This window comes from Prunus avium, chromosome 6 (assembly GCF_965620075.1).
Source record: "Prunus avium chromosome 6, drPruAviu1.hap1.1, whole genome shotgun sequence".
In the NCBI taxonomy this organism is placed as follows: Eukaryota; Viridiplantae; Streptophyta; class Magnoliopsida; order Rosales; family Rosaceae; genus Prunus; species Prunus avium.
This window is the reverse complement of record NC_142289.1, coordinates 3,141,386-3,161,930: the sequence shown is the minus strand read 5'-3', so window position 1 is coordinate 3,161,930 and position 20,545 is coordinate 3,141,386. Positions and strand designations below refer to the sequence as shown.

General features: G+C 35.4%; 2 protein-coding genes across 2 annotated transcripts; one reads left to right on the top strand and one right to left on the bottom strand.

The window, feature by feature from the left end:
* Positions 1–2,466: 2,466 nt before the first annotated feature.
* Positions 2,467–8,106, top strand: LOC110762872 (putative F-box/FBD/LRR-repeat protein At4g03220). Its single transcript, XM_021965582.2, has 4 exons — positions 2,467–3,585; positions 3,676–3,858; positions 4,038–4,258; positions 7,782–8,106. Exons 1-4 carry the CDS (start codon positions 2,467–2,469, stop codon positions 8,104–8,106), a joined length of 1,848 nt encoding a protein of 615 aa, XP_021821274.2.
* Positions 8,107–15,210: 7,104 nt separating this feature from the next.
* On the bottom strand, positions 15,211–16,347 carry LOC110762905 (transcription factor bHLH149-like). The gene is made up of 2 exons (XM_021965623.2): positions 16,095–16,347; positions 15,211–15,999 (listed from the first exon to the last, which is right to left on the bottom strand). The coding sequence occupies exon 2, from the start codon at positions 15,931–15,933 to the stop codon at positions 15,310–15,312; it is 624 nt and encodes a 207-aa protein (XP_021821315.2). The 5' UTR covers positions 15,934–15,999; positions 16,095–16,347; the 3' UTR covers positions 15,211–15,309.
* Positions 16,348–20,545: the final 4,198 nt, after the last annotated feature.

Genomic DNA, 20,545 nt, shown 5'->3' with positions numbered 1-20,545 from the left:
CATGTACATACATATTTTTCATTTTTAATACATTTTTTTACACAATTTTCAATAATGCACAAAAAAAATTCACATATTATACACATTATTCTAACATATTATTAAATACAAATAATATATATTAAAAAATTTAAATAAATTATATTAAAATATTATATAGTGACCGAACTTTTAAGTTGTAATTTGCCAAAATTTTCCCAAATAAAACACGTACGTATTTTATTTGTATAGCCGTGCGGCTATTCCAAATTAATATTTATAAAATATAAACTAATGCAACTTGAAAAAAAAAAAAAAAGAGGTTCCTTTTTTCTTAATTTTTTTTTAATTAAATAGTATAGCTAAGTGGCTATACCATTTACATACAAAATACATTCATCAAACCAAATGGCACAAAAACATAATATCCCTCGCCTTTAAATTTAAAGCATAACCAAGAGCTTGTTCCCAACAATATGGGAAGCATAAAAATCACAAATTGCATAAACATAGCCTTAGACCATTAGGGTATATATAGAAAACCTCAATAGAAAACCAACTATGCTGAATCTAAAGCATGCCCACAAGCTTGTACCCAACATGATAGGAAGCATGAAAATTATGAATTGCATACTTAACGCCTTCCTCAGAAAAAAACTAGGCACAGAAAATATCAGCATCCAAGTCAGGAGAAGCCCTGCTCAGTGGCTTAAGATCAAGACCAACTTCACCTGCCAATTCATAGAGATCTAACTTTGGGAGACTCTGTTTCCTCAGTATCGTAGCTGCCAAATCTGTGTGACGAATTGGGATCATCAAGCAACCACTTCCAACACAGAGAATCAACAATTTGGCACGGCCAGATTTAGGATCTTAACATCAAGTCCCACAACAGGACTTTGATAGGATATGGATATGGAAAGGCATCAAGCTGAAATACTATTCCAAGTAATTCTAGTAAATAAAATAGAGAGGAAGGCACAAGCAAATTCAAGAAGAGTGTTCAAATATATAGGCCGAGTTTCGTGAATTGGAGAATTCAATTGCATCAAAGTAGTACATGGTATGTAGACGAATGTGGTTGGGTTAATCACATTATCACATAGATTTTGGTGATTATATGAATCCAGGCCATGCTAATTGAAGACCTCTACTCGATATGTACATAGGGATGTGGAAAGTCAAGTCATTAATTTGGAAAAAAAACATTATATTGATCAATCTCATATCTTGTATTTATCTTCCAACCCAAAAAAGTTATTTATATTAGTATGTATGGAGCTTAATGTCAAAATGGTCCTTGTAGTTTACCTATTCGGCCAACTTATTAGTTCATGTGTTCTTAATTTGGCCAATTTAGCCCACGTGTTTGTATCTACTAATTAATGTAAGAGAATTTATCAAACAACTATTAAATGAGGCATGTACATTGCACACAAGAGAACACAAACGTAATTGTCAATTATTGGTCAATGGATACAAATTGAAAACATCGATACATGATTGGAACTCTTACTAATTATCAACAAAATTCTTTATTGGAGAAGCTCCAATATGAACTAGGTCATCCACTCATATTATCTCATAGAAATGTTATACACGTGTCCATTGACTTGATGCCCACCATTTTAAAAAAGGTAATAATGTACATCAAATTTGTTCCTGAAATAGGGCTTTGCAGTGGCGAATTTCTCAGTTGTTCTGATCAATCAAAGTACCATTATCCACCACCCTAACCTTTAAACTTCAATATTTCCTAAGTGTCCAATTTAAGCAGAAACTGCGAGAGCTATCATTCTAGGATAAATTATGCCACGTACGTAACTCAAGCATGATGAAGATGTCTGTATATATGCTCATCAGTTTGGCGAGTTTATTGCGATTTAAGGGTTCTCTTGTAAATAAACAGAGTATGAACCCTGATAAGCAGCATGCTTGATCTTGATGAGAGGTCAGCTTGTCAGTCTTCTTGTCTTCTGGCATGAACCCTAAAAGATCAAACAAATCCCTTAAGCCGGAAATTGCAGTCTAAACAAAATATTGTGTGTATAAAAAATTAAATTAAAAAATTAAAAAATTAAAAAAAAAAGTTCAATAGTTGCAAACTAGCGAACGTTATAGAATAAATCCACCCGAAAAAAAAGAAAGACTAGAAATAAAAAAATAAGCTTTGAAATACGGTTTTGAAAGCCCTTTTTCTTTTCTAGGTGAAGCCTCTCTTCATTGAAAATATGACTAGTAAAGATTCAAGTCACTTTTTTTTATTTTAAGAAAGTTTATCTTTACATTGATTCTACAAGAAGTTACATCACCAAAAACTGAAAGAAAAAAATATATTGGTTATAACTTATAATTGTTTTGGAGGTGCAATTGGTTATAATAGGCCCGGCCCGTTTTTCACACCAAACCAAACCCTCGCACCATAAGAACAGAAAGTCCCGCACACGCCGAGACCCTAGCTTGGCTCAAAATTAGGGTTCTTCTCTCATGGAACGTCAAAAGCGCAAGTTCGTGGCTGCTGCAAGTTGTGAAGGTGAAGGAGGCCGCAGAGGGAGAATGACAGACAGATTTAGCAATCTTCCTGACCAAATCTCCCACGTCATTCTTTCGTTCCTTACCATGGCTGACCTTGCTCGACTCAGTTATGTGTCCAAATGTTGGAGAGAACTTTGTCTTTCATCTCCGGTTTTGAATTTCAATGAATATAACTGCATAGCGGGTGCCGATATGTGTGGTAGCAAGCAGAGGTTGTTGAATATTCTGGAAAGGTTCCTTTTGCTTCGTGCGGATCATAAGATACAGCGCTTCCGTTTTGATTGGCATTTTCCCCCTCCAAAGAAGAACCAAAGTTCATCATCATCATGCAGCTGTCTTGATGTCTACTATCGCGTGATGTCGTGCGTCCAGAAGGCGGTGAGATGTAACGTTGAACAGCTTGAGCTTAATCTCCTTGGACTAGGTGAACCCAATCTGAATTTTCCGTCTTCCATCTTTCTTTGTGAATCTTTGAAGTCTCTGTCGGTCTACACGAACCGTGCGATTCTTAGAGCCCCCTCATCCTCCTCATCTATTTCCTCTAATCTCAAAGACTTGGAGTTGTTGAATGTTGTTATAGCAGATGATGAGGGGTTTTTCAAATGGATCTCATGTTCTTGCAAATGCATCCGGAAATTAGGTCTTGACCATCCTTATATGATTAAAAATCTCAATATTGAAAGCTCTTCTTTGGAGAGGTTAAGTCTTTCTTATCCCCAACCTGATCTTGACACACTTAACATCTCCTGTGAAAATCTTCAACGGTTAAGTATCTCCTTATGTCCTGATTCACGCAGCATTACATCGTTGAATATTTTTGCACCAAATCTTAAAAAGTTGTGGTGGGCATGGAATTTGATGAATCATCCAAATCTCAGAAAGTTTCATAGTTTAGAATCTGCTGAGGTTTATTTTGATTCCGTAGGCAAAGTTTCTCTCGAAAAAACTCAAAAGTTCAAAAGTACTTTGATAGATTTGGAGACTAGAGTAGATGAGTTTGAACCCTTATCTGAAGTCTTTCACGGTTTAAGAATCAATGGAGTTCTTATTCTAAATGAAGCTGCCGTTAAGGTACAGCAAAAAGAACCCGATCGAGAATTTACTTATTTTGAATTATTATTTACGTGAAGTTTAAATTGACAAAGATGAACAAAATTGCAGGTTATGTTCAAGCTGGAAGGGTCCATGCCAGTTTCATTCAACAATGTTCGAAGTTTGCGTATGAATATTGGGTGCGTAATTGACGAGATAGTCCCTTCAATGGTCTCTGTTCTTAGAGGAATGCCTTACTTGCGTACCTTATACATAAAGCGTTGCCCACCTTTTCATGAACTTGAATCTAATGTAAGTTGAAGTTTGTCTTGCTTTTTGCTTCTCTCCCACACATGTAACAAAACCCAAAAAAGATTGTGCTCTCTCTCCTGTATGTCCTTTTCTTTATATTTAGTTTTAATATTTTCCCTTTTTTCTATTTTTGGAATTAATCTTCGACTAATCCGGTTTTTGATTTCATGTCTTTCCAGAAAGGCAGATTTGATATAGGATACTGGAAACTGCAAAACCTTGGATTTATTAATCGACTTGAATTCTTCACCATAGAGATTTTAGACTGGAACAATGTAGTTGAATTAGCAAGCTACGTACTCGAGTGTGCTCAGAAATTGAAGAAAGGTGTCATAATTTGTTCAGCTCAAAATTTGGAGGAAGTTAAGCTGAAATTAGAGAAATGCAAGATGATTTCCAAGTCTGCAATTGTCTTTAAGGAAAGACCAAAAAGTGAACGAAGACTGCTCTTTTAATTGTTTTGCAGAAGTTATAAGTTTATTTTTTAGTACCGAAACCTTATTGTGAAGTTTGATAGAACCACTAATTGGGACAACTCGTTTAGACTTGGTATTATTGGGTTCTTTGGTTTGTACTGCCTTGGAAGAGAGAGCTTCTTTCTTCGTTCTCTCTCTCTCCTTAAAACGCTTAAAATATTTTCAAGATGGAAGGTTGAGGTTTTGATTTGAATCCCTAACCAGCCCCTAAATGACCCACACTTTAAAAAGAATATATATATAATTATTAAAAAAAATAGAAATAAAAACCTAATACAACAGAAGAAGACAAAACTGGTTATATTGGGCTTTATTCGGCTAAGACACAATTTGGGAAAAACCCTGTAAATTCCAAAATTGAATCTATCTAGCGTCCATGATTTGAATTTCCAAAAGACGAAGACCGGGAAGTTGTTGGGACATAGTCTGGATCTGAGAATTTGTTTCACTTTCTTCTGATATGGAGCATCAACAAGATATCTCTTTTGGTTCTCTCCTTTTTGGGGATGCCTGCTGCTATTGGAGCTAGTGTGGCGATCACAGCCCCTGCTACTGCTATTGGAGCTGGTGTGGCGATCACAGCCCCTGCTGCTGCAGGCGAGGGTTGCTCTGTCGAATCCAAATCTGAACTACAAACATATACATGTACACTTCTTCATTATTACTTCTATATTTTAATTTTCTCCAATATCTCAATACATAAATATAGAAATGTACACCCATTTTCATTTTGAAACTTGTAAAAAAATTTATAACATGGATAAACAAACATTTTGCATAAACAGTTTCGACGTGACATTTTATAGCATCACAATTGCATGTTAAAAGGAATTCATCATGCATGATGCACTTAAATCTTAGAGGTACATATCCGGGTTGGACAATAATGCTAAATAGTAGATATCAATATTTGAATCAGGCTTGCTTCTGGTGGAAGCCTCTTCGACTTGGTCCTTTGAGGATTTGTATCCTTTTTTGATGTGCATTGAAGCACGATGATTATTGTCAACTTTAAAAAACCCTCCATAACATTCCTTTGCATCAACATTCTCAATTCTGATTTTTTTGATCGACCACAGCAAGCATCATCGACCACACTACCACCACTTTGACTTGCAAGATGGTCTTTGCTGATTCACACGGGATTCCACGTGTCCCATGCTACTCGGATTAGAGCGTAAGTTAGTGATGCTTAATTCATTGAAATTCCATCCATTAAAATGGAAGAATTATAAATCTCCAAAATAATAGATAGGAATATCACAAATAGAGTCATGGCGAGCCAAAAGTTTAGTATGCAATAAATACGAAGATTGATTGGATATAAGTTCATATGTACATATACTCTCTTGGCTTGGTTAATTATATAACTTTCACCTTCAATCCAAGTTCCTGTATGAAGAAAAGAATGTCAAAAATTGGCACAAGTATATAATAGGCACATTATGCTTCTTCAAGCCTTTTCATCCAAGTCTAGGATATAAATCAAATACAAGCATCAGCATGGAATATTATTATAAACTCCTCCAAGTCTAGGTTATTTTCTTCATCGCTACAAGACTCGTAAGTGGAATTGGGGTCTCAAACATGGATGCAAACCATTTTCAACGTTGTCTTCTTCTTTTGTGAAACAGTATGACTTGGAATCTTTGGGGGTAAGAATTGAACAAAGTTCGAAGCTTTAGGATGATCAAGCAACGACTTGCAGCACAAGTACTAGTAAGCCGCAACATTGAAACATGATGATCATTGTTTGTCAACCTTTATATCAAAACCCATAACTTTCCTCTGCATCAATTTTCTCAATTGTGATCTTTCTTGATCGATCACGGCAACATCAGCAACAACACTAACCTTCTTTTTCACACTATGAACTTCAACTTCATAATTGTCCATTTTTGACAAAAATTGAAAAAGGTATCATTTTGGAACGCAAAAAAGGGTATACAACCTCACAACCATATAAAAATGTAGAAATGTGTGATGCACTTAAAAACTATAGTATGTACGTAGAACTTAACTAGTTTTGTTTTCTTTAATATTGGAAAATGTTGTCTAAACAAAAGATTATATGTAACAATACAGATTAATAGTTGCAAAACGGTGAACGTTGGAGAAAGCTCTCATGTTTACGTATAAGTAATGGGTATGGGAAGAAAGGGAATGATTTCCATTCCTTACTTCCCGTGCATTTACTTGCAATCATGAATGAAAATTGTGTGGGCCCTACCTCAAAATCCGTAATCACATCCCCTCAGAATTAGGAATTAAATCAACTAGGGGGAGTAGTTGATCTGATTCCCATTCCTTTTTTCCCTTACTACCTTCCAAAAATACCCTTACCACTTTACGATAATTCCAGAACACCTCAAACCCTAAAAAAAATTCAATGGCTATTTATTAAACACCGTTGGAAAAGCAAAATTTTTCCCTTTTCACCTTAGTTTCTAGCCCCTACTTGTCTTATTATGCTTCGTATCACTATGTCAAATTTTTTTTTTTCTATTATATTCCTTATATTATTATATACTAGTTTTTTTTCATCACTCATCATATAGTATCTTATATTATACATTAGTTATAAAATAAAGTTTTGCCAATTTTCTTTTTTACAAGTTACTTAGGTGAAAAATATATATTTATAGGGCTAACGACAAAACACCCCTTCGATGTTTGGGGTCATTCTCAATATGGGCCCCCGTGTTTCAATTTCATCAATTTACACCTAATGGTTTTCAAATCTAACCAATTTAAACCTTCCGTTAAGTTGACTTTGGTCAAATGTTAAATGATGATGTGTCTACTGTGGGACTCCTAAAAAAAAAATTAATTTTAATTTTAATTTTAAAAAAAACTTTGAAAACCCAGCCCACCTTAATCCCGACCCCATCTTCACTTCACCCCTAGCCATCATAAAAGGTATAGTAGAAAGAACCTGAGAGAATTTACTTATTTTTAATTATTATTTATCTGAAGTTTAAATTGAGAAACACGATAGAGATTTTGCCTACACAACATTGCAGGTTATGTTCAAGCTGGAAGGGTCCATGCCAGTTTCATTCGAGAATGTTCGTCGTTTGCGTATAGATATTGGGAGCATAAGTGACGATGTAGTCCCTCCAATGGTCTCTCTTTTTAGAAGGATGCCTAAGTTGTATGACTTAGGCGTTGCCAACGTTTTCATGACCCTACATCATATGCAAGTTGAAGTTTGTGTTACTATTTGCTTCTCTCAAACCTCTAACAAAACCCCCAAAAAAATACTCTCTCTCTCTCTCTCTCTCTCATGATTTCTAGAATTAGGGATTCTCTAAGCATTTGAGTATAATGCATGCCTTTTGTGAGAATGTGAAAGTGAAAAATGTCTCACATTGGAAAACTAACAAACCATTGCCAATTGGTTTTGGGGTGGAACCTCAACTTCCTTTACCTTTAATTTATATTTAGTTTTTGTTTGCTTTTGGAATTAATCTTCATCACTGATCCGGTTTTTGATTTACTGTCTTTCCATATATATGGATTTTTATACTGGAAACTGCACAACCTTGCATTTATTAATCAACTGGAGAGTTTGACCACAGACCTCTTAGATGAGTTCAATGAAGTTGAATTTGCAAGGTATATACTCGAGTGTGCTCAGAAATTGACGAAATTTGTCATAATTTGTTCACCTCAAAATTTGGAGAAATCCAAGATGATTTCCAAGGCTGCAATTGTCTTTAAGGAAGACCGGAAAAGTGAACAAAGACAACTCTTTGATACCATTCCATAAGTGTTTATGTTTTAGTTTCGAAATAACCATTCGGACTACTTGTTTAGATCTCTTACCATTATTGGGTTCATTGGTTTATACTGCCATTGGAGAAAGACCTTTTTTTTCCCTGCATGGCTGACCTCCACTCAAAGTGGAAGCCTCTTCGACTTGGTCCTTTGAGGGTTTATTGCATATTCTCAATTCTGATATTTTTTGATCGATCATATATAGCAGCAGCATTGACCACACAAACCACCATTTTGACACCAAAAGGTATGATAACATAATTTAAATACAACTTAAATTATTCCAATAGATTATAATATGAATCAAACTGTAAATTAACAAAATTATACAGCAAATATAAAATAAGCAAGGGAAGTAAACTGACTGATAGAGGCTTGCAAATGCAATGGGATTGCCTATTTAAACTCTGGTGAACTGTATTTATTCTCTCTCTCAAATAGTGAGTGATTATTAGTGCCCACTTCTGTAATAGGATTGCCTATTTAAAGACATCCAGATAACATTTCAAGAGCAGTTGCAACTACTGGAAAAAGATAGGTTTAATTTGATTTTCTAATTTTAAAAAGGACATCTAGATAACCTTTCATGAGAAGTTGCTATACTATTTATTAAAAAAAAATTAAACAAAAAAAAAAAAAAAAAGGTAACGTCGCACGGTTATACTATTTTAAAAAATATAAAAAATAAAAAATCGCGTAAGGCCGCCCGGCTATACTATTTATGAAAAACAAAAAGAGGACGCGCCCAGCGACTGGGCGCCACATGTCGAAATACGTATGGCCGAGCGGCTATACTACTTTTTGAAACATTAATAAAACCGCGTATAGCCGGGCGGCTATACCATTTTTAAAAAACATTTAAAAACCGGGTATAGCCGCGCGGCTGGACTATTTATATATAGTGAAAAAAGGACCCAACTAGCGCCTAGGAGCCACGTGTCAAAAACAGTAAAGCCGCACGGCTATACTATTTGAAAAAAAAATTAAAAACCGAGTATAGCCGAGGACGCACTTCCGTGCCTGGGAGAGGCTTTTTTAAAAAAAAATTAAAATTTATTTTAGAATTAAAACAGATAATGGGTAGTTGTGTTCCATAAAAATAGGCCATTATCTGATTTTTCTTTTAATTTTAATTTTTTTAAATATGAAAAAGTGTGAATTTACCATATTATCCTCATTAAATTAATAATTTCAATTCTAAATGTTTGCATTAACCAAAGACATTTTCTGGTATTTTGAATGTTGCACCATTCTCTGCCTTTTGCTTTATATATATAGATTAAACGTGAAAGGGGTAAATTCTTAGAAAAATTAGGTATTAGACCTAACTATCTTTACTAATTGGTATTTGAGACAAACAATATTTCTGTTTGGGTTTTAATACTTAGGAATGAAATTTTGTTTTGGATTTGGCCAAAGAGGAGGACCAGATTCATTGGTCCACCTTATATTAATCATTGAAAAGACAATTATACTTTTTTTGTTTAAAAGCCTGACCCAAATTCATTGGTTTCCTTTTCATCAAATCAGATCTCTCTCTCTCTCCGCAGCAACGACGCTTTGACAACCACGGCCTTCACCTGCGATGGAATTCTCAAGCTGCTTGACTCGCAACTCATCCCTTCGGCCTTCACCAGCAACTCCAAGGTCTTCTAGCTCAAGATGAAGGGCGATTACGATCGCTCTCTTGCTAAGTTCAAGATCGGCGCCGAGTGCAATGACTAGTCAACCTTATTTGATCTCATTCTGGTACGTCAAAACCCTATCTGAACCCTAATAACGATTTGCTTCTTGGTCGTGATTGTTGTGTTTTAGTATAGGGTTTCGAAAATTGGGGCTTGGATTAGGTTAGGTTTTCTGCATGTGGCGACTGGTGGCAGGCGACCAGCAGCGGTGACGGTGGCGGTTGGCTGGATGTGGACATGTGGCATAGGATGCTTGCCTTTGAAGGAGTGGCATTGTGTGTAATTTATATATTTTTTAATGATATTTTTGTAAAATTAGGTACTACATTTTAGTATTTGGCCTTATGCTAATTAGATGAAATTGTATTCCTATCTTCCAAATTAATAAACTATATTGTGTTTTAAAACTAAAGCTCCCTAAATTCTTTAGACTAATTATTTAAAAAAAATTAAAACAAAAAAACCCCAGTAACGCCGGGCGGCTATACTATTTTAAAAATTAAAAAAAAATCCAGTATAGCCAGGCGGCTATACTGTTTATCAAAAACAAAAAAAGCAGCACAGCGATTAAGCGCCCACGTGCGGCTATACTATTTTTATGAAACATTAATAAAACCGAGTATAGCCGCTCGGCTATACTATTTAAAAAAAGAGGGGTATATAACAGTAAATGATTAGCCCAGGCGCCACATGAGATTTTTCTATTTCTTGTCCCAAAAAACCGCCCGCCTATACTTTTTTTTTATAAAAAAAATCAGGAACAAACGAGTAGAGACGCGTTGCTATACTATTTTTTTAAAACGAGTATAGCCGAGCGGCCATACTTTGGGAATGAAATGCTACAATAAATGATTAGCACATCTGCTTTGCTGTGGGAATTCGAGACCTCTTAAGGACCCCGTTGGCTAATTCTATTATCACTTCTAGAATTAGGTTAGGTTCATATTCACCATGCTTTTGATTGTAAAGCAGGTCCTTTTTTCTTCATATTTGGTTTTAATCTTTGACTGATTTTGTTTGATTTTCTTTTTTCTTTTCTTTTAGAAATGTGGATTTGATATGAAATACTGGAAACTAGAGAACCTTGTTAAATTAGCAAAGTATATAGTCGGGTGTGCTCAGAAATTGGAGAAAGTTGAGATAATTTGTTCACCTCAAAACTTGGAGGAATTTAAGAGGAAGTTAGAGAAAGCCAAGGTGATTTCCAATACTACAATTGCCTTTGTGGAAAGACCAAAAACGTAAACAAAGGTAGCTCTATTCATATTTTGCAGAAGTTGCACATGTTTTAGTATCGAAACCTTTGTGTGAATGTTGATTGATCCATTGGGACAACTTCTTTAAGCATTATTGGTTTGAAGAACGAAGGAGCTCTTTGATTTTTTTTCCCTGCATTTGCAACATGAATTTTACTCGGGCTTGCTTCTGGCTTATCTCAATTCAAACTGTAAGCCGCCAAGTTTCTTGGACTTGGTCCTCTGATGTTGTATCCATATATTTGATGGGCTTTGAAGGTTTTGTTGGATGAAAGCAGCACAGCGCAGCGCAGCACAGCACAGCAATGGGGGTCATTTTCTTTAGCCATCAAGGAGCCACGTGCGGCAAGCATAATATAAAACCAAAGGGGTCCCAAAAAAGAAGAGCCTTGAACGAAAACTTTGGTTACGTTTTTGTAGTCAACTTTGTCGAGAGAGAGAGAGAGAGAGAGAGAGAGAGAGAGAGAGAGAATGGCATGGCACCACAAAACAAAGTGGCTGCAGTGCAGAAGTGCAGGGTCCCCAAAAACCCTTGGTTTTGACACAAGACATTTTGTCCTCTTACTTTGGTTTTGGGCCCAACTCCAAGGTGTTGCGTGACCAATGTTGTTGGGGCCTTCCTTTACTGGGTGGTTGTTGGACTTTGACAACTCGAAAGTGCTTCCCTTCCCTTTTTGTCGTTTTTTGCTACCCTCATTTTTGTCGTTTTGACAAATCCCACTTCTATGTTCTTTTTCTCTTGTCAGGAATATATATGAATCAAAATTCACTTAGAGGTGCAAATTGAAATTGGGTTTTCAGCAAATTTACCAGGTGAAAACGTTGTTTTTGACAAGATGTGATGTGATGCTGGTGGGAGCAAAAACAGAGAGAGAGAGAGAGAGAGAGAGAGATAGGCCTATGAAATGAACCAAGAAAAATAAATAAATTCAAGGTGCCTTGTGATGGTAGACACGCGAGACTCAAAATCTCGTGCTAAATAGTATGGAGGTTCTAGTAATGCATTCAAGGCACAATATTGAAACAAAAAGAATGGGATTAACTTTCAAGTGTGGAAGTAGTTGATTTTCAAACTGGTTCCTCTAAAAAATACAAACAGAAGTTAGAAAAAGTTGATAAAATCAGCGATGTGAAATGCTGAGCCGGAATCCAAATGTTGATGTAACTTGTTGGCTTAAGTAGACGTGAAGGTCTCTGCTGAGAGAAGCTGAGAAGGATGCAGAATATGAGAAAAATAATGCAGAAGAATATGAGGGGCACGACATATCACTTGGCAGCAAGTGCCACTAATTTGGCACATTCATCTCTATGTCAGAATCAGGTACCCATCTAGAGAACGACACATTGCATGCCAAGGTGGAACAGGTGTTACGATTTAAATGGGAAAGCGAATTTGAAGCCAGTGTATCTTGAGCCTCCTAAAGGTCACGTTTCTGGACCATTGAGAGTTAAGACAAATCATATACTTTAACGAAGTCTATCACCACCGTGGCGGTATCTCAAGCTTATTACTCATAATTCAACCAATTAAAAGTTTAAAACACAGCTATCAAACCGGGAAACGTATAATTCAAGATTAAAGTACTATAACAACACCAAATGTGAAGAAGAAAAAAATGAAGCTAAAACAAACCTAGCTTTCAGCAGATTGAGGATGCTTTTATTATGGCAAAAGCATTGCTAGGAGCCTAGGGTAATTATATCTCACTGTTCAATCTCCAATAACATAGCTAGCTAGAGAAATAAATAAAAAATAATAATAACAATAATAAAAGTAAATTGTGAAGAAAAGAGGAGAAAAAGAGAAAAAGAAGGCACATGGAAGCATGTGAGGATATGGTCTATGTGTTTGAAATGAAGAAATAAATGATAAGCAAACACTCAAAATGTGATTCGTTGAACAGACAGGGGCATGCAAGCCTACAAAGACACAAAATATATGTGGTCCTTGATTCGACCAATTTGGCTCCCAAAAACCCTTTTGAAAACTAAACTTGACAATGATGCCATGCCACTCAGGCCTCTGCCCTACGTGTCTCCGCTCGCGAGCCGCCAAGTGGCCGATTGCGGTGGCCAAAATTGCTTGCTAATGCTACTGCTCATTTGCTAAGCTCTCAAAGAGGAAAAATAAAAGCCCTAGAGTGACATTTTTTGTGGTAGGGCATGCCCTTCAAAACCTTTGTCTTAGACCATAATGTTTTTATTCTCAGAATAATAAGTTAAACATTGTGGGCTTTGTGGGGCAATATTTTTGAATGATTTTAGCTACAGGGCATATCCCGTTGCTTAAAATAGCATGTGAAGGATGTTTTAGGCGCACATGCAAATCCATTTGGATTTGGGGTTTGGCCTCTTTGAAGGGTTAGTGTACTTCAAATTGTCGGGTCCCCCTAAGGCACATGATCTCTTGTGCGGCTGTTTCTTGTAAAAATCAAGTTGCCTCTCATCAACTCCCAAAGGCTTCATTTTCTTTTGGGAGTGGGGCTAATTTTTCCCGACCACCTCCTCCTTCTCCGCGATTTCGTATCTTAGAAATCTCCAAAAACTGCCAGAGAGTCCCCCCCCCCTCCCTCTCTCTCAAAGTTCATTTTCAATTCTGCACGTCTGCCCTTATATTTTCTTATTATTGACTGACTATAGTGAGGATGGTACTACTAATGCATGGAACCTAGATGCATTCTCGGAGCTTTTATTCTGTACCGCTAGTTGTATACAATTATCTCTCGTGTTACACAATAATTTATGTACCAAAAAATATAACACATATGATTGTAGACAATAGTTACTCGGATTATAGAAATCCATGTTAGAAATTTATTTATTTTCAGCTCTCAATTAATAGATTTATAAGAACTTCTACTTTCCGTGTGTGGGGTGACACTATTGGAGGGGGAGGATTTGTGGTTAATGAGATAAACAGCTGGTCCAATTTTTGTATGGCAATCAGGGACAGTAACATTGCAAAAAGGAGAGAGATTTGCAAGAGATAAGCATGCAAGCAAGGTCTCTAATCCCCTCTATCATCTTTCTAGTGGGCCTTTTGACCACAACAGTTAGAGAGTAATTGATTGTACTTTAGCTCTAATATCAGAATGTGGAGTACATTGTCAGAATCATTCTAAAGTCAGGAGTGGGGTGACCCAATTTGAGTTACTAATTTGGTTAGTTAATGGCTGATGATTTCGGGACTGTAAAATCACCCTTAAATTATCTCATACGCTCCTCACATGTGAGTAAAAAGACTGTGAGAGGTCAAACTTGGAACGTGAAAATCATGCTTTAGTTAATTCTTTTTTGCCAGACATTCCCTAGTTAATTGAGAACATGAAATCTATGATTTATGCTCAAATTTTGATAGTGGGTTGAATGGCATATTGTTATTATTTTCCTCCAGAGTATAGAATTGAAACGTCTTTATCACCACTTACGTGACTAATCACTTTGCCTTTATGACTTTTGTTTTTGCATTAGAAAAGAAACCTTTTGGATTTGGTTTAGGTGAGACTTAAACGCAGTACTTACCACACACCTACACATCCCCCTCTTTTAATGTGTTTATGTAGTCTATGAAAATAAATGGTTGGATATGTTGTTGTTATTTTTTAATACAAACGATAATCTAAATTACAATGAGGAGGGAGATTTCTCTTATACAGACTACTAAGGTGTCATCGAAGTTCAAACCTGCTCTCGAAATCAATATCATTCTCATTTTCCACTAGGCTAAATTTCGTTGGCAATATTTTACTGTCATTGAATACATATTTATGTCGATAGTTTGACGGTAACACAACATACTTAAGTAAAAATCAAAAACAGGCTTCTTGTAGATCAATTGGTTAAGAGTCTTTAATCTTGAGGAGGTTTAATTCCCCACTCCCTCAATATTGACTGCATTAAAAAAAAAATTATAAAAAAAAAGGTACTCAGTAAAAAACATGACTGTTGAGTTACACGAACCGGAATAAGAAATTAAAACTTTCGTTAAAGGAAAAAAAGCCAAAACTAGAATGTGTTTAATAGTCTAGTTGATCAATGAGAATCAAATTAGGTGGCATACTCCAATCGATTTAGTAACAAATGATTAAAAAAATAAAAGAAAAAGAAATGATAGCAGAGCTAAGAAGAGAGAAAAAGGCTACTTATACAATAAAATACACCAATTAAAAATTTCATAAGATTAAAATATTTATAAAAATTACAAAAAGAAAAAAAACACCTGGCACAATAAGCCGAGGCAGGCGACTCTCAGCGTCAACTTGAAGAACTGAGGCTCGAGCCGACGTGATTAACCGGCGAACCGGAGAGAAGCTCGGTGAGAGCAGCCATGGCTCTCACCTGCATCTCCAGAGCCGATATGTAATCGCTCGTTTCTTCTAGAAGGTTCGGCAACGACGCCTTCCGGCAACCGGGAACTAACCGGCTCAGAACTCGAACTTTTCTCTCCACAACCGGTAACTTCCTCCCCTCTCTCCTAACCTCCGCTTTTTTCAACCGGTTATTCCCGGTCACCTTCGCCGTTCTACGTTTGTGAAGCTTCTGGTTCAATCTGAGTCGAGTTCTTAAAATCGCTCTGCTCCACCGAGTCGTGCCCTTGGCCGCCGCGGCCAGAACCCGGTCTGCCGCCTCCTTCACTTCCCTGCTGCCTTCGGAGACCTTCGCCTCCGGCGACGATCTCTGGCGAGCCTGACGGAGCGCCTCTACGAGCTTCGTGGAGTAGATCCGTAGCTCCGTCTCTGATCTCCATCGGGCTCCGGTTTTCGTAGTCGGATTCCGATCCGATTCGACGGCTCCGATTTTCCTCCGCTTTTTGCGAGACGACTCTATCAACGACGCGTCGAGGCTTCCGTCGACGTTTGAGATCAGCGACGCCTCCATAGAAGGTGATCGGAATATGCAGATAGTCAAATTCAACAATAGTCACCGATAAATATATCGACAAACCTGTAAAAATAACCACAAAAGACGATTGTTATTACGATGAAATCAAGAACATGAGCGAAAAATATAAATATAGGTTAGGAGAATTGTATCAATACCTGATCGAAGAGAGTGAGCAATTGCAGAGAAGATGGCTATGGTGGTGGTGATTTATATCAGTTTGTTGTTCGTTTGTTTGGATGGGAGGTATTTAGAGAGAGATAGGGGAGAGGAGAGAGAGAGGGGGGTTGAAGGAGGGAATGGGGGGAGAGTGAGTATAAAAGCAGTTCACGGGAACCACGCGTCGTTTCCTTAATCACATTTATTGCCTCTCTTCCCCTCTCCTTTTTCCCTCCAGCTTTCTATCCTTCTCTTTATTCTCTCCGTTTTTTTTTTAATGAATCAATCAAAATATTATTTATTTTTTTATATCAAGAATATTTCATTTTTCTTTTGATTGGCCAAGCTTTTTTTTCTTTTTTTGGTTTTCTAATTTCATACGTGACACCATGACTTACCTTCCATATTAGTCTGTATAACAAAGTTTTATTATTTAGGACTCGTTTGGGAGTAATTCTGGATATGCCTGAACCACCTTCTATGTGCCTCTCTATATAAACACTTTAAGTGATTTTAAGTGATTCTTGGCAGAAGCACTTCCTATGTGCTTCTCTATAAAATCACTTAAAACCATTTAAAGTGATTATTTTGATAAGTGATTCTCCATATAAGTATTTTTTGCTTATCCAAAATCACTCCCAAACGAGCCCTTAATAAGTATTGTGATTAATAAATTCCACTCACCCTATTCATTTCATACAAGTCTTTGTATCAGATTGGTACCTTCTGTTTTTTTTAAATGCTCCTACATATTGATAACATCTCAATATTTTGTCGATATTTTTTTTCATTATATCAATAACAAATACCTCACATAATTTTGATATGACATAAATAAAAGTATTAATATATTGCCGATTTACTATAGTAAAAATTTATTTCAGAAGAATGCTATAATAATCCTATTTATTTTTCCTTTGTTTTGGATGTTAGAGGTTTTTAGCTCCTACTCCTACTAAAAATTAGAGTGTTATCCTCAAAGCTTTAGATAAAGGTTGATTTTTACAAATTGAAATAGTTAAATTTTGATGTTTTTATAATTTTGAAATATAGTAATTTTTTATCTATATATATAAAGCAAAAGGCAGAGAATGGTGAAACATTCAAAATACCATAAAATAACCTTGGTTAATGCAAACATTAAGAATTGAAATTATTAATTAAATAAGGATAATATGGTAAATTCACACTTTTTCATATTAAACAAATTTAAAACTAAAAGAAAAATCAGATAATGGATCATCTTTTTATGAAACACAATTACCCATTATCTTTTTTAATTCTAAAATAAATTCAAAATTTTTTTATAAAAAGTCTCTCGCATGCGCAGAAGCGCGTGCGGAGAGGCTAGTATCTATCTATCTATATATACTAGCCTCTCCGCATGCGCTTCCGCACATGCGAGAGGCTTTTTTTTTTTAATTAAATTTATTTTAGATTTAAAAAAAGATAATGGGTAGTTGTGTTCCTTAAAAGGAGGATCCATTATCTAATTTTTCTTTTAATTTTAAATTTTTTATATATGAAAAAGTGTGAATTTACCATATTATCCTCATTTATATATATAGATATATAAAGCAAAAGGAAGAGAATGGTGAAACATTCAAAATACCAGAAAATGCCCTTGGTTAATGCAAACATTAAGAATTAAAATTATTAATTAAATGAGGATAATATGGTAAATTCACACTTTTTCATATTTAAAAAAATTAAAATTAAAAGAAAAATCAGATAATGGCCTATTTTTATGGAACACAACTACCCATTATCTTTTTTAATTCTAAAATAAATTTTAATTTTTTAAAAAAAAGCCTCTCGCAGGCGCCGAAGCGCGTGCTGAAAGGCTAGTATATAGATAAAGCAAAAGGCAGAGAATAGTGAAACATTCAAAATACCAGAAAATGCCCTTGGTTAATGCAAACATTAAGAATTGAAATTATTAATTAAATGAGGATAATATGATAAATTCACATTTTTTTCATATTTAAAAAAATTAAAATGAAAAGAAAAATCAGATAATGACCTATTTTTATGGAATACAACTACCCATTATCTTTTTCAATTCTAAAATAAATTTTAATTTTTTTAAAGAAAGCCTCTCGCATGCGCGGAAGCGCGTGCGGAGAGGCTAGTATATATAAAGCAAAAGGCAAAGAAAGGTGAAAAATTCAAAATACCAAAAAATGCCCTTGGTTAATTCAAATATTAAGAATTGAAATTATTAATTAAATGAGGATAATATAGTAAATTCACATTTTTTTATATTAAAAAATAAAAATAAAAACAAAATCAGATAATAGGTCCTACTTTTATGGAACATAACTACTCATGTTATCTTTTCTTAATTCTAAAAATAAAATTAAAAATTAAAAAAAAAAACCAATTGACACATGCGTGAGCATGTGCTAAGAATTGAAACATTCAAAATACCAGAAAATGCCCTTGGTTAATGCAAACATTAAGAATTGAAATTATTAATTAAATGAGGATAATATGGTAAATTCACACTTTTTCATATTAAAAAAAATAAAATTAAAAGAAATAATGGATCCTATTTTTATGGAACACAACTACCCATTATCTTTTTTAGTTCTAAAATAAATTTATATTTAAAAAAAAAAAGCCTTTTGTAGACACAGAAACGCATGCAGAGAGACTAGTATATATTAAAAGTTAGATGTCTTTGTGCTTGAGAAAAATAAATATGAGGTCGAAAAACAGTAGACCGCTCGCATTGAACATGGCATATAGTGATTGAGAAAAATAAATAAAGGTAACCTTAATTGATCAGACAATGCTTGTTGGCTCATTTAATTTTGTGTTTTCTATTCAATGCTGGTTTTGTAATTAATTTTGTACTATTAAATGAATGCGACATTTCATTGAGTACTATAATGAAAATAAAATCAACTAACTTTTGGTCTAGTGGTATTTGTCTTCATTTGATAAGATGAGGCCTCATGTTCGACTATAATGGATGACGAGGATGACGTATATTTGTGATAAGTTTGATGACTAGTTGCGGCTAGCCTAAATTGTGGGGCGATGTAGCTTTGTTGTGGGTTTATTGACTTATCCGTTGTGAAAGTACCTTGTAGATTCCTATCGTTTGTAAACTGAAAAAAAAGCAGAAATAAATGAAAGATGAATTAGGTCAACCAAAGCAGCTAAAACCCTGATTAGGTGCAACTAATGATGATTCAAAGAGAATTGGCAAGTGTTTGGTGATATTAATGTTTTGAGTTGTACGCTACCCTGGACGGCAGGTGAAACATTTTCCTCCTTCTTGTCTCTTAACGCAGGATGGAAGCATTTGAAACGTGCCACAATGCATTTTAATACTCGTTTTACCAAATATTTTACATGCCGCTTTGAAAATTTACCGATCGTAGAGTGAAATCTACAATCCAAGTTAAATGAATGCTAAGAAAACTTGCCACCGGAAAGGAAGGAAGAAAACATGGGTCTGTCTGATCCTCTTGATTCTTGTCTTCCAAGGCCGGTATGTTTCTTTTCTTTGTTATAATATTTATTTGCAATCTCCATTTTCATTTTTCTATAAATTTAAACGCACAACATGTGTTGTGTTTTAACTGGTCCGGAAACAATTTTTTTAATCTGGATAAATAATTTTGGTGGGATGATGATGTGGAAATTGGTCATTGGAAAACACCAAATGGGTTGGCCTGCATGGATTGGTTTGAGCAAGGGGACCAATGGATTTCGTATTTTAGCTAAGCAATGATTAGTGGGTGATGCACCAAATAGAAATTAGAGAGAGAGAGAGAGAGGCAGGCACATGTGGTTGTTTTGATGGCATTTTCTTTCTTTCTATCATCTGGGCCTCTATTTTGTTTTTTTCTCATCAGCTGCTTTGGACCGACCTCTCAATGTGGGGATGTGGCCCGGTTTGATCCACATTGCCCTTCTCATTTTACCTTCAATATTATATTAATCTTCAAGAGAGAGATATTAATCCCCTCTGGCTTCTGGTTATTTCCCACTTAAACTTGTCAACTAGGCCACTAATTTAAAGCCAACCTCTGGTGTGATTGATTAGATTAACTTAAACCCATTAATAATTAAATGAGTAATTAAAACAGAGGGCCCAGATTTCACCAATTAGAAGATAAACAATTGAAAGAATCAGATCTCCACTAATTACATGCCAGAGAGATTGTCTCCTAGTGTGAGACAGATTTCAATACCACAGAGTAGGATTTAATATATATATGATTCAGTGCACAACATCTGTACCAAAGAACAATAACTACAGTACTATACACACTTAATATATAATTGTAACCGGGGTACTGTGTTCGAATTCCTCCTCTCTCTCTTTCGATATTGTTTGTATAAAAACTTGATCATTGATTAATGAGGAATTAGAGTTTGCTGATTGACTATATAATTCAATGCATCCTCCTTAATATTCCTACTTATCCCTTCT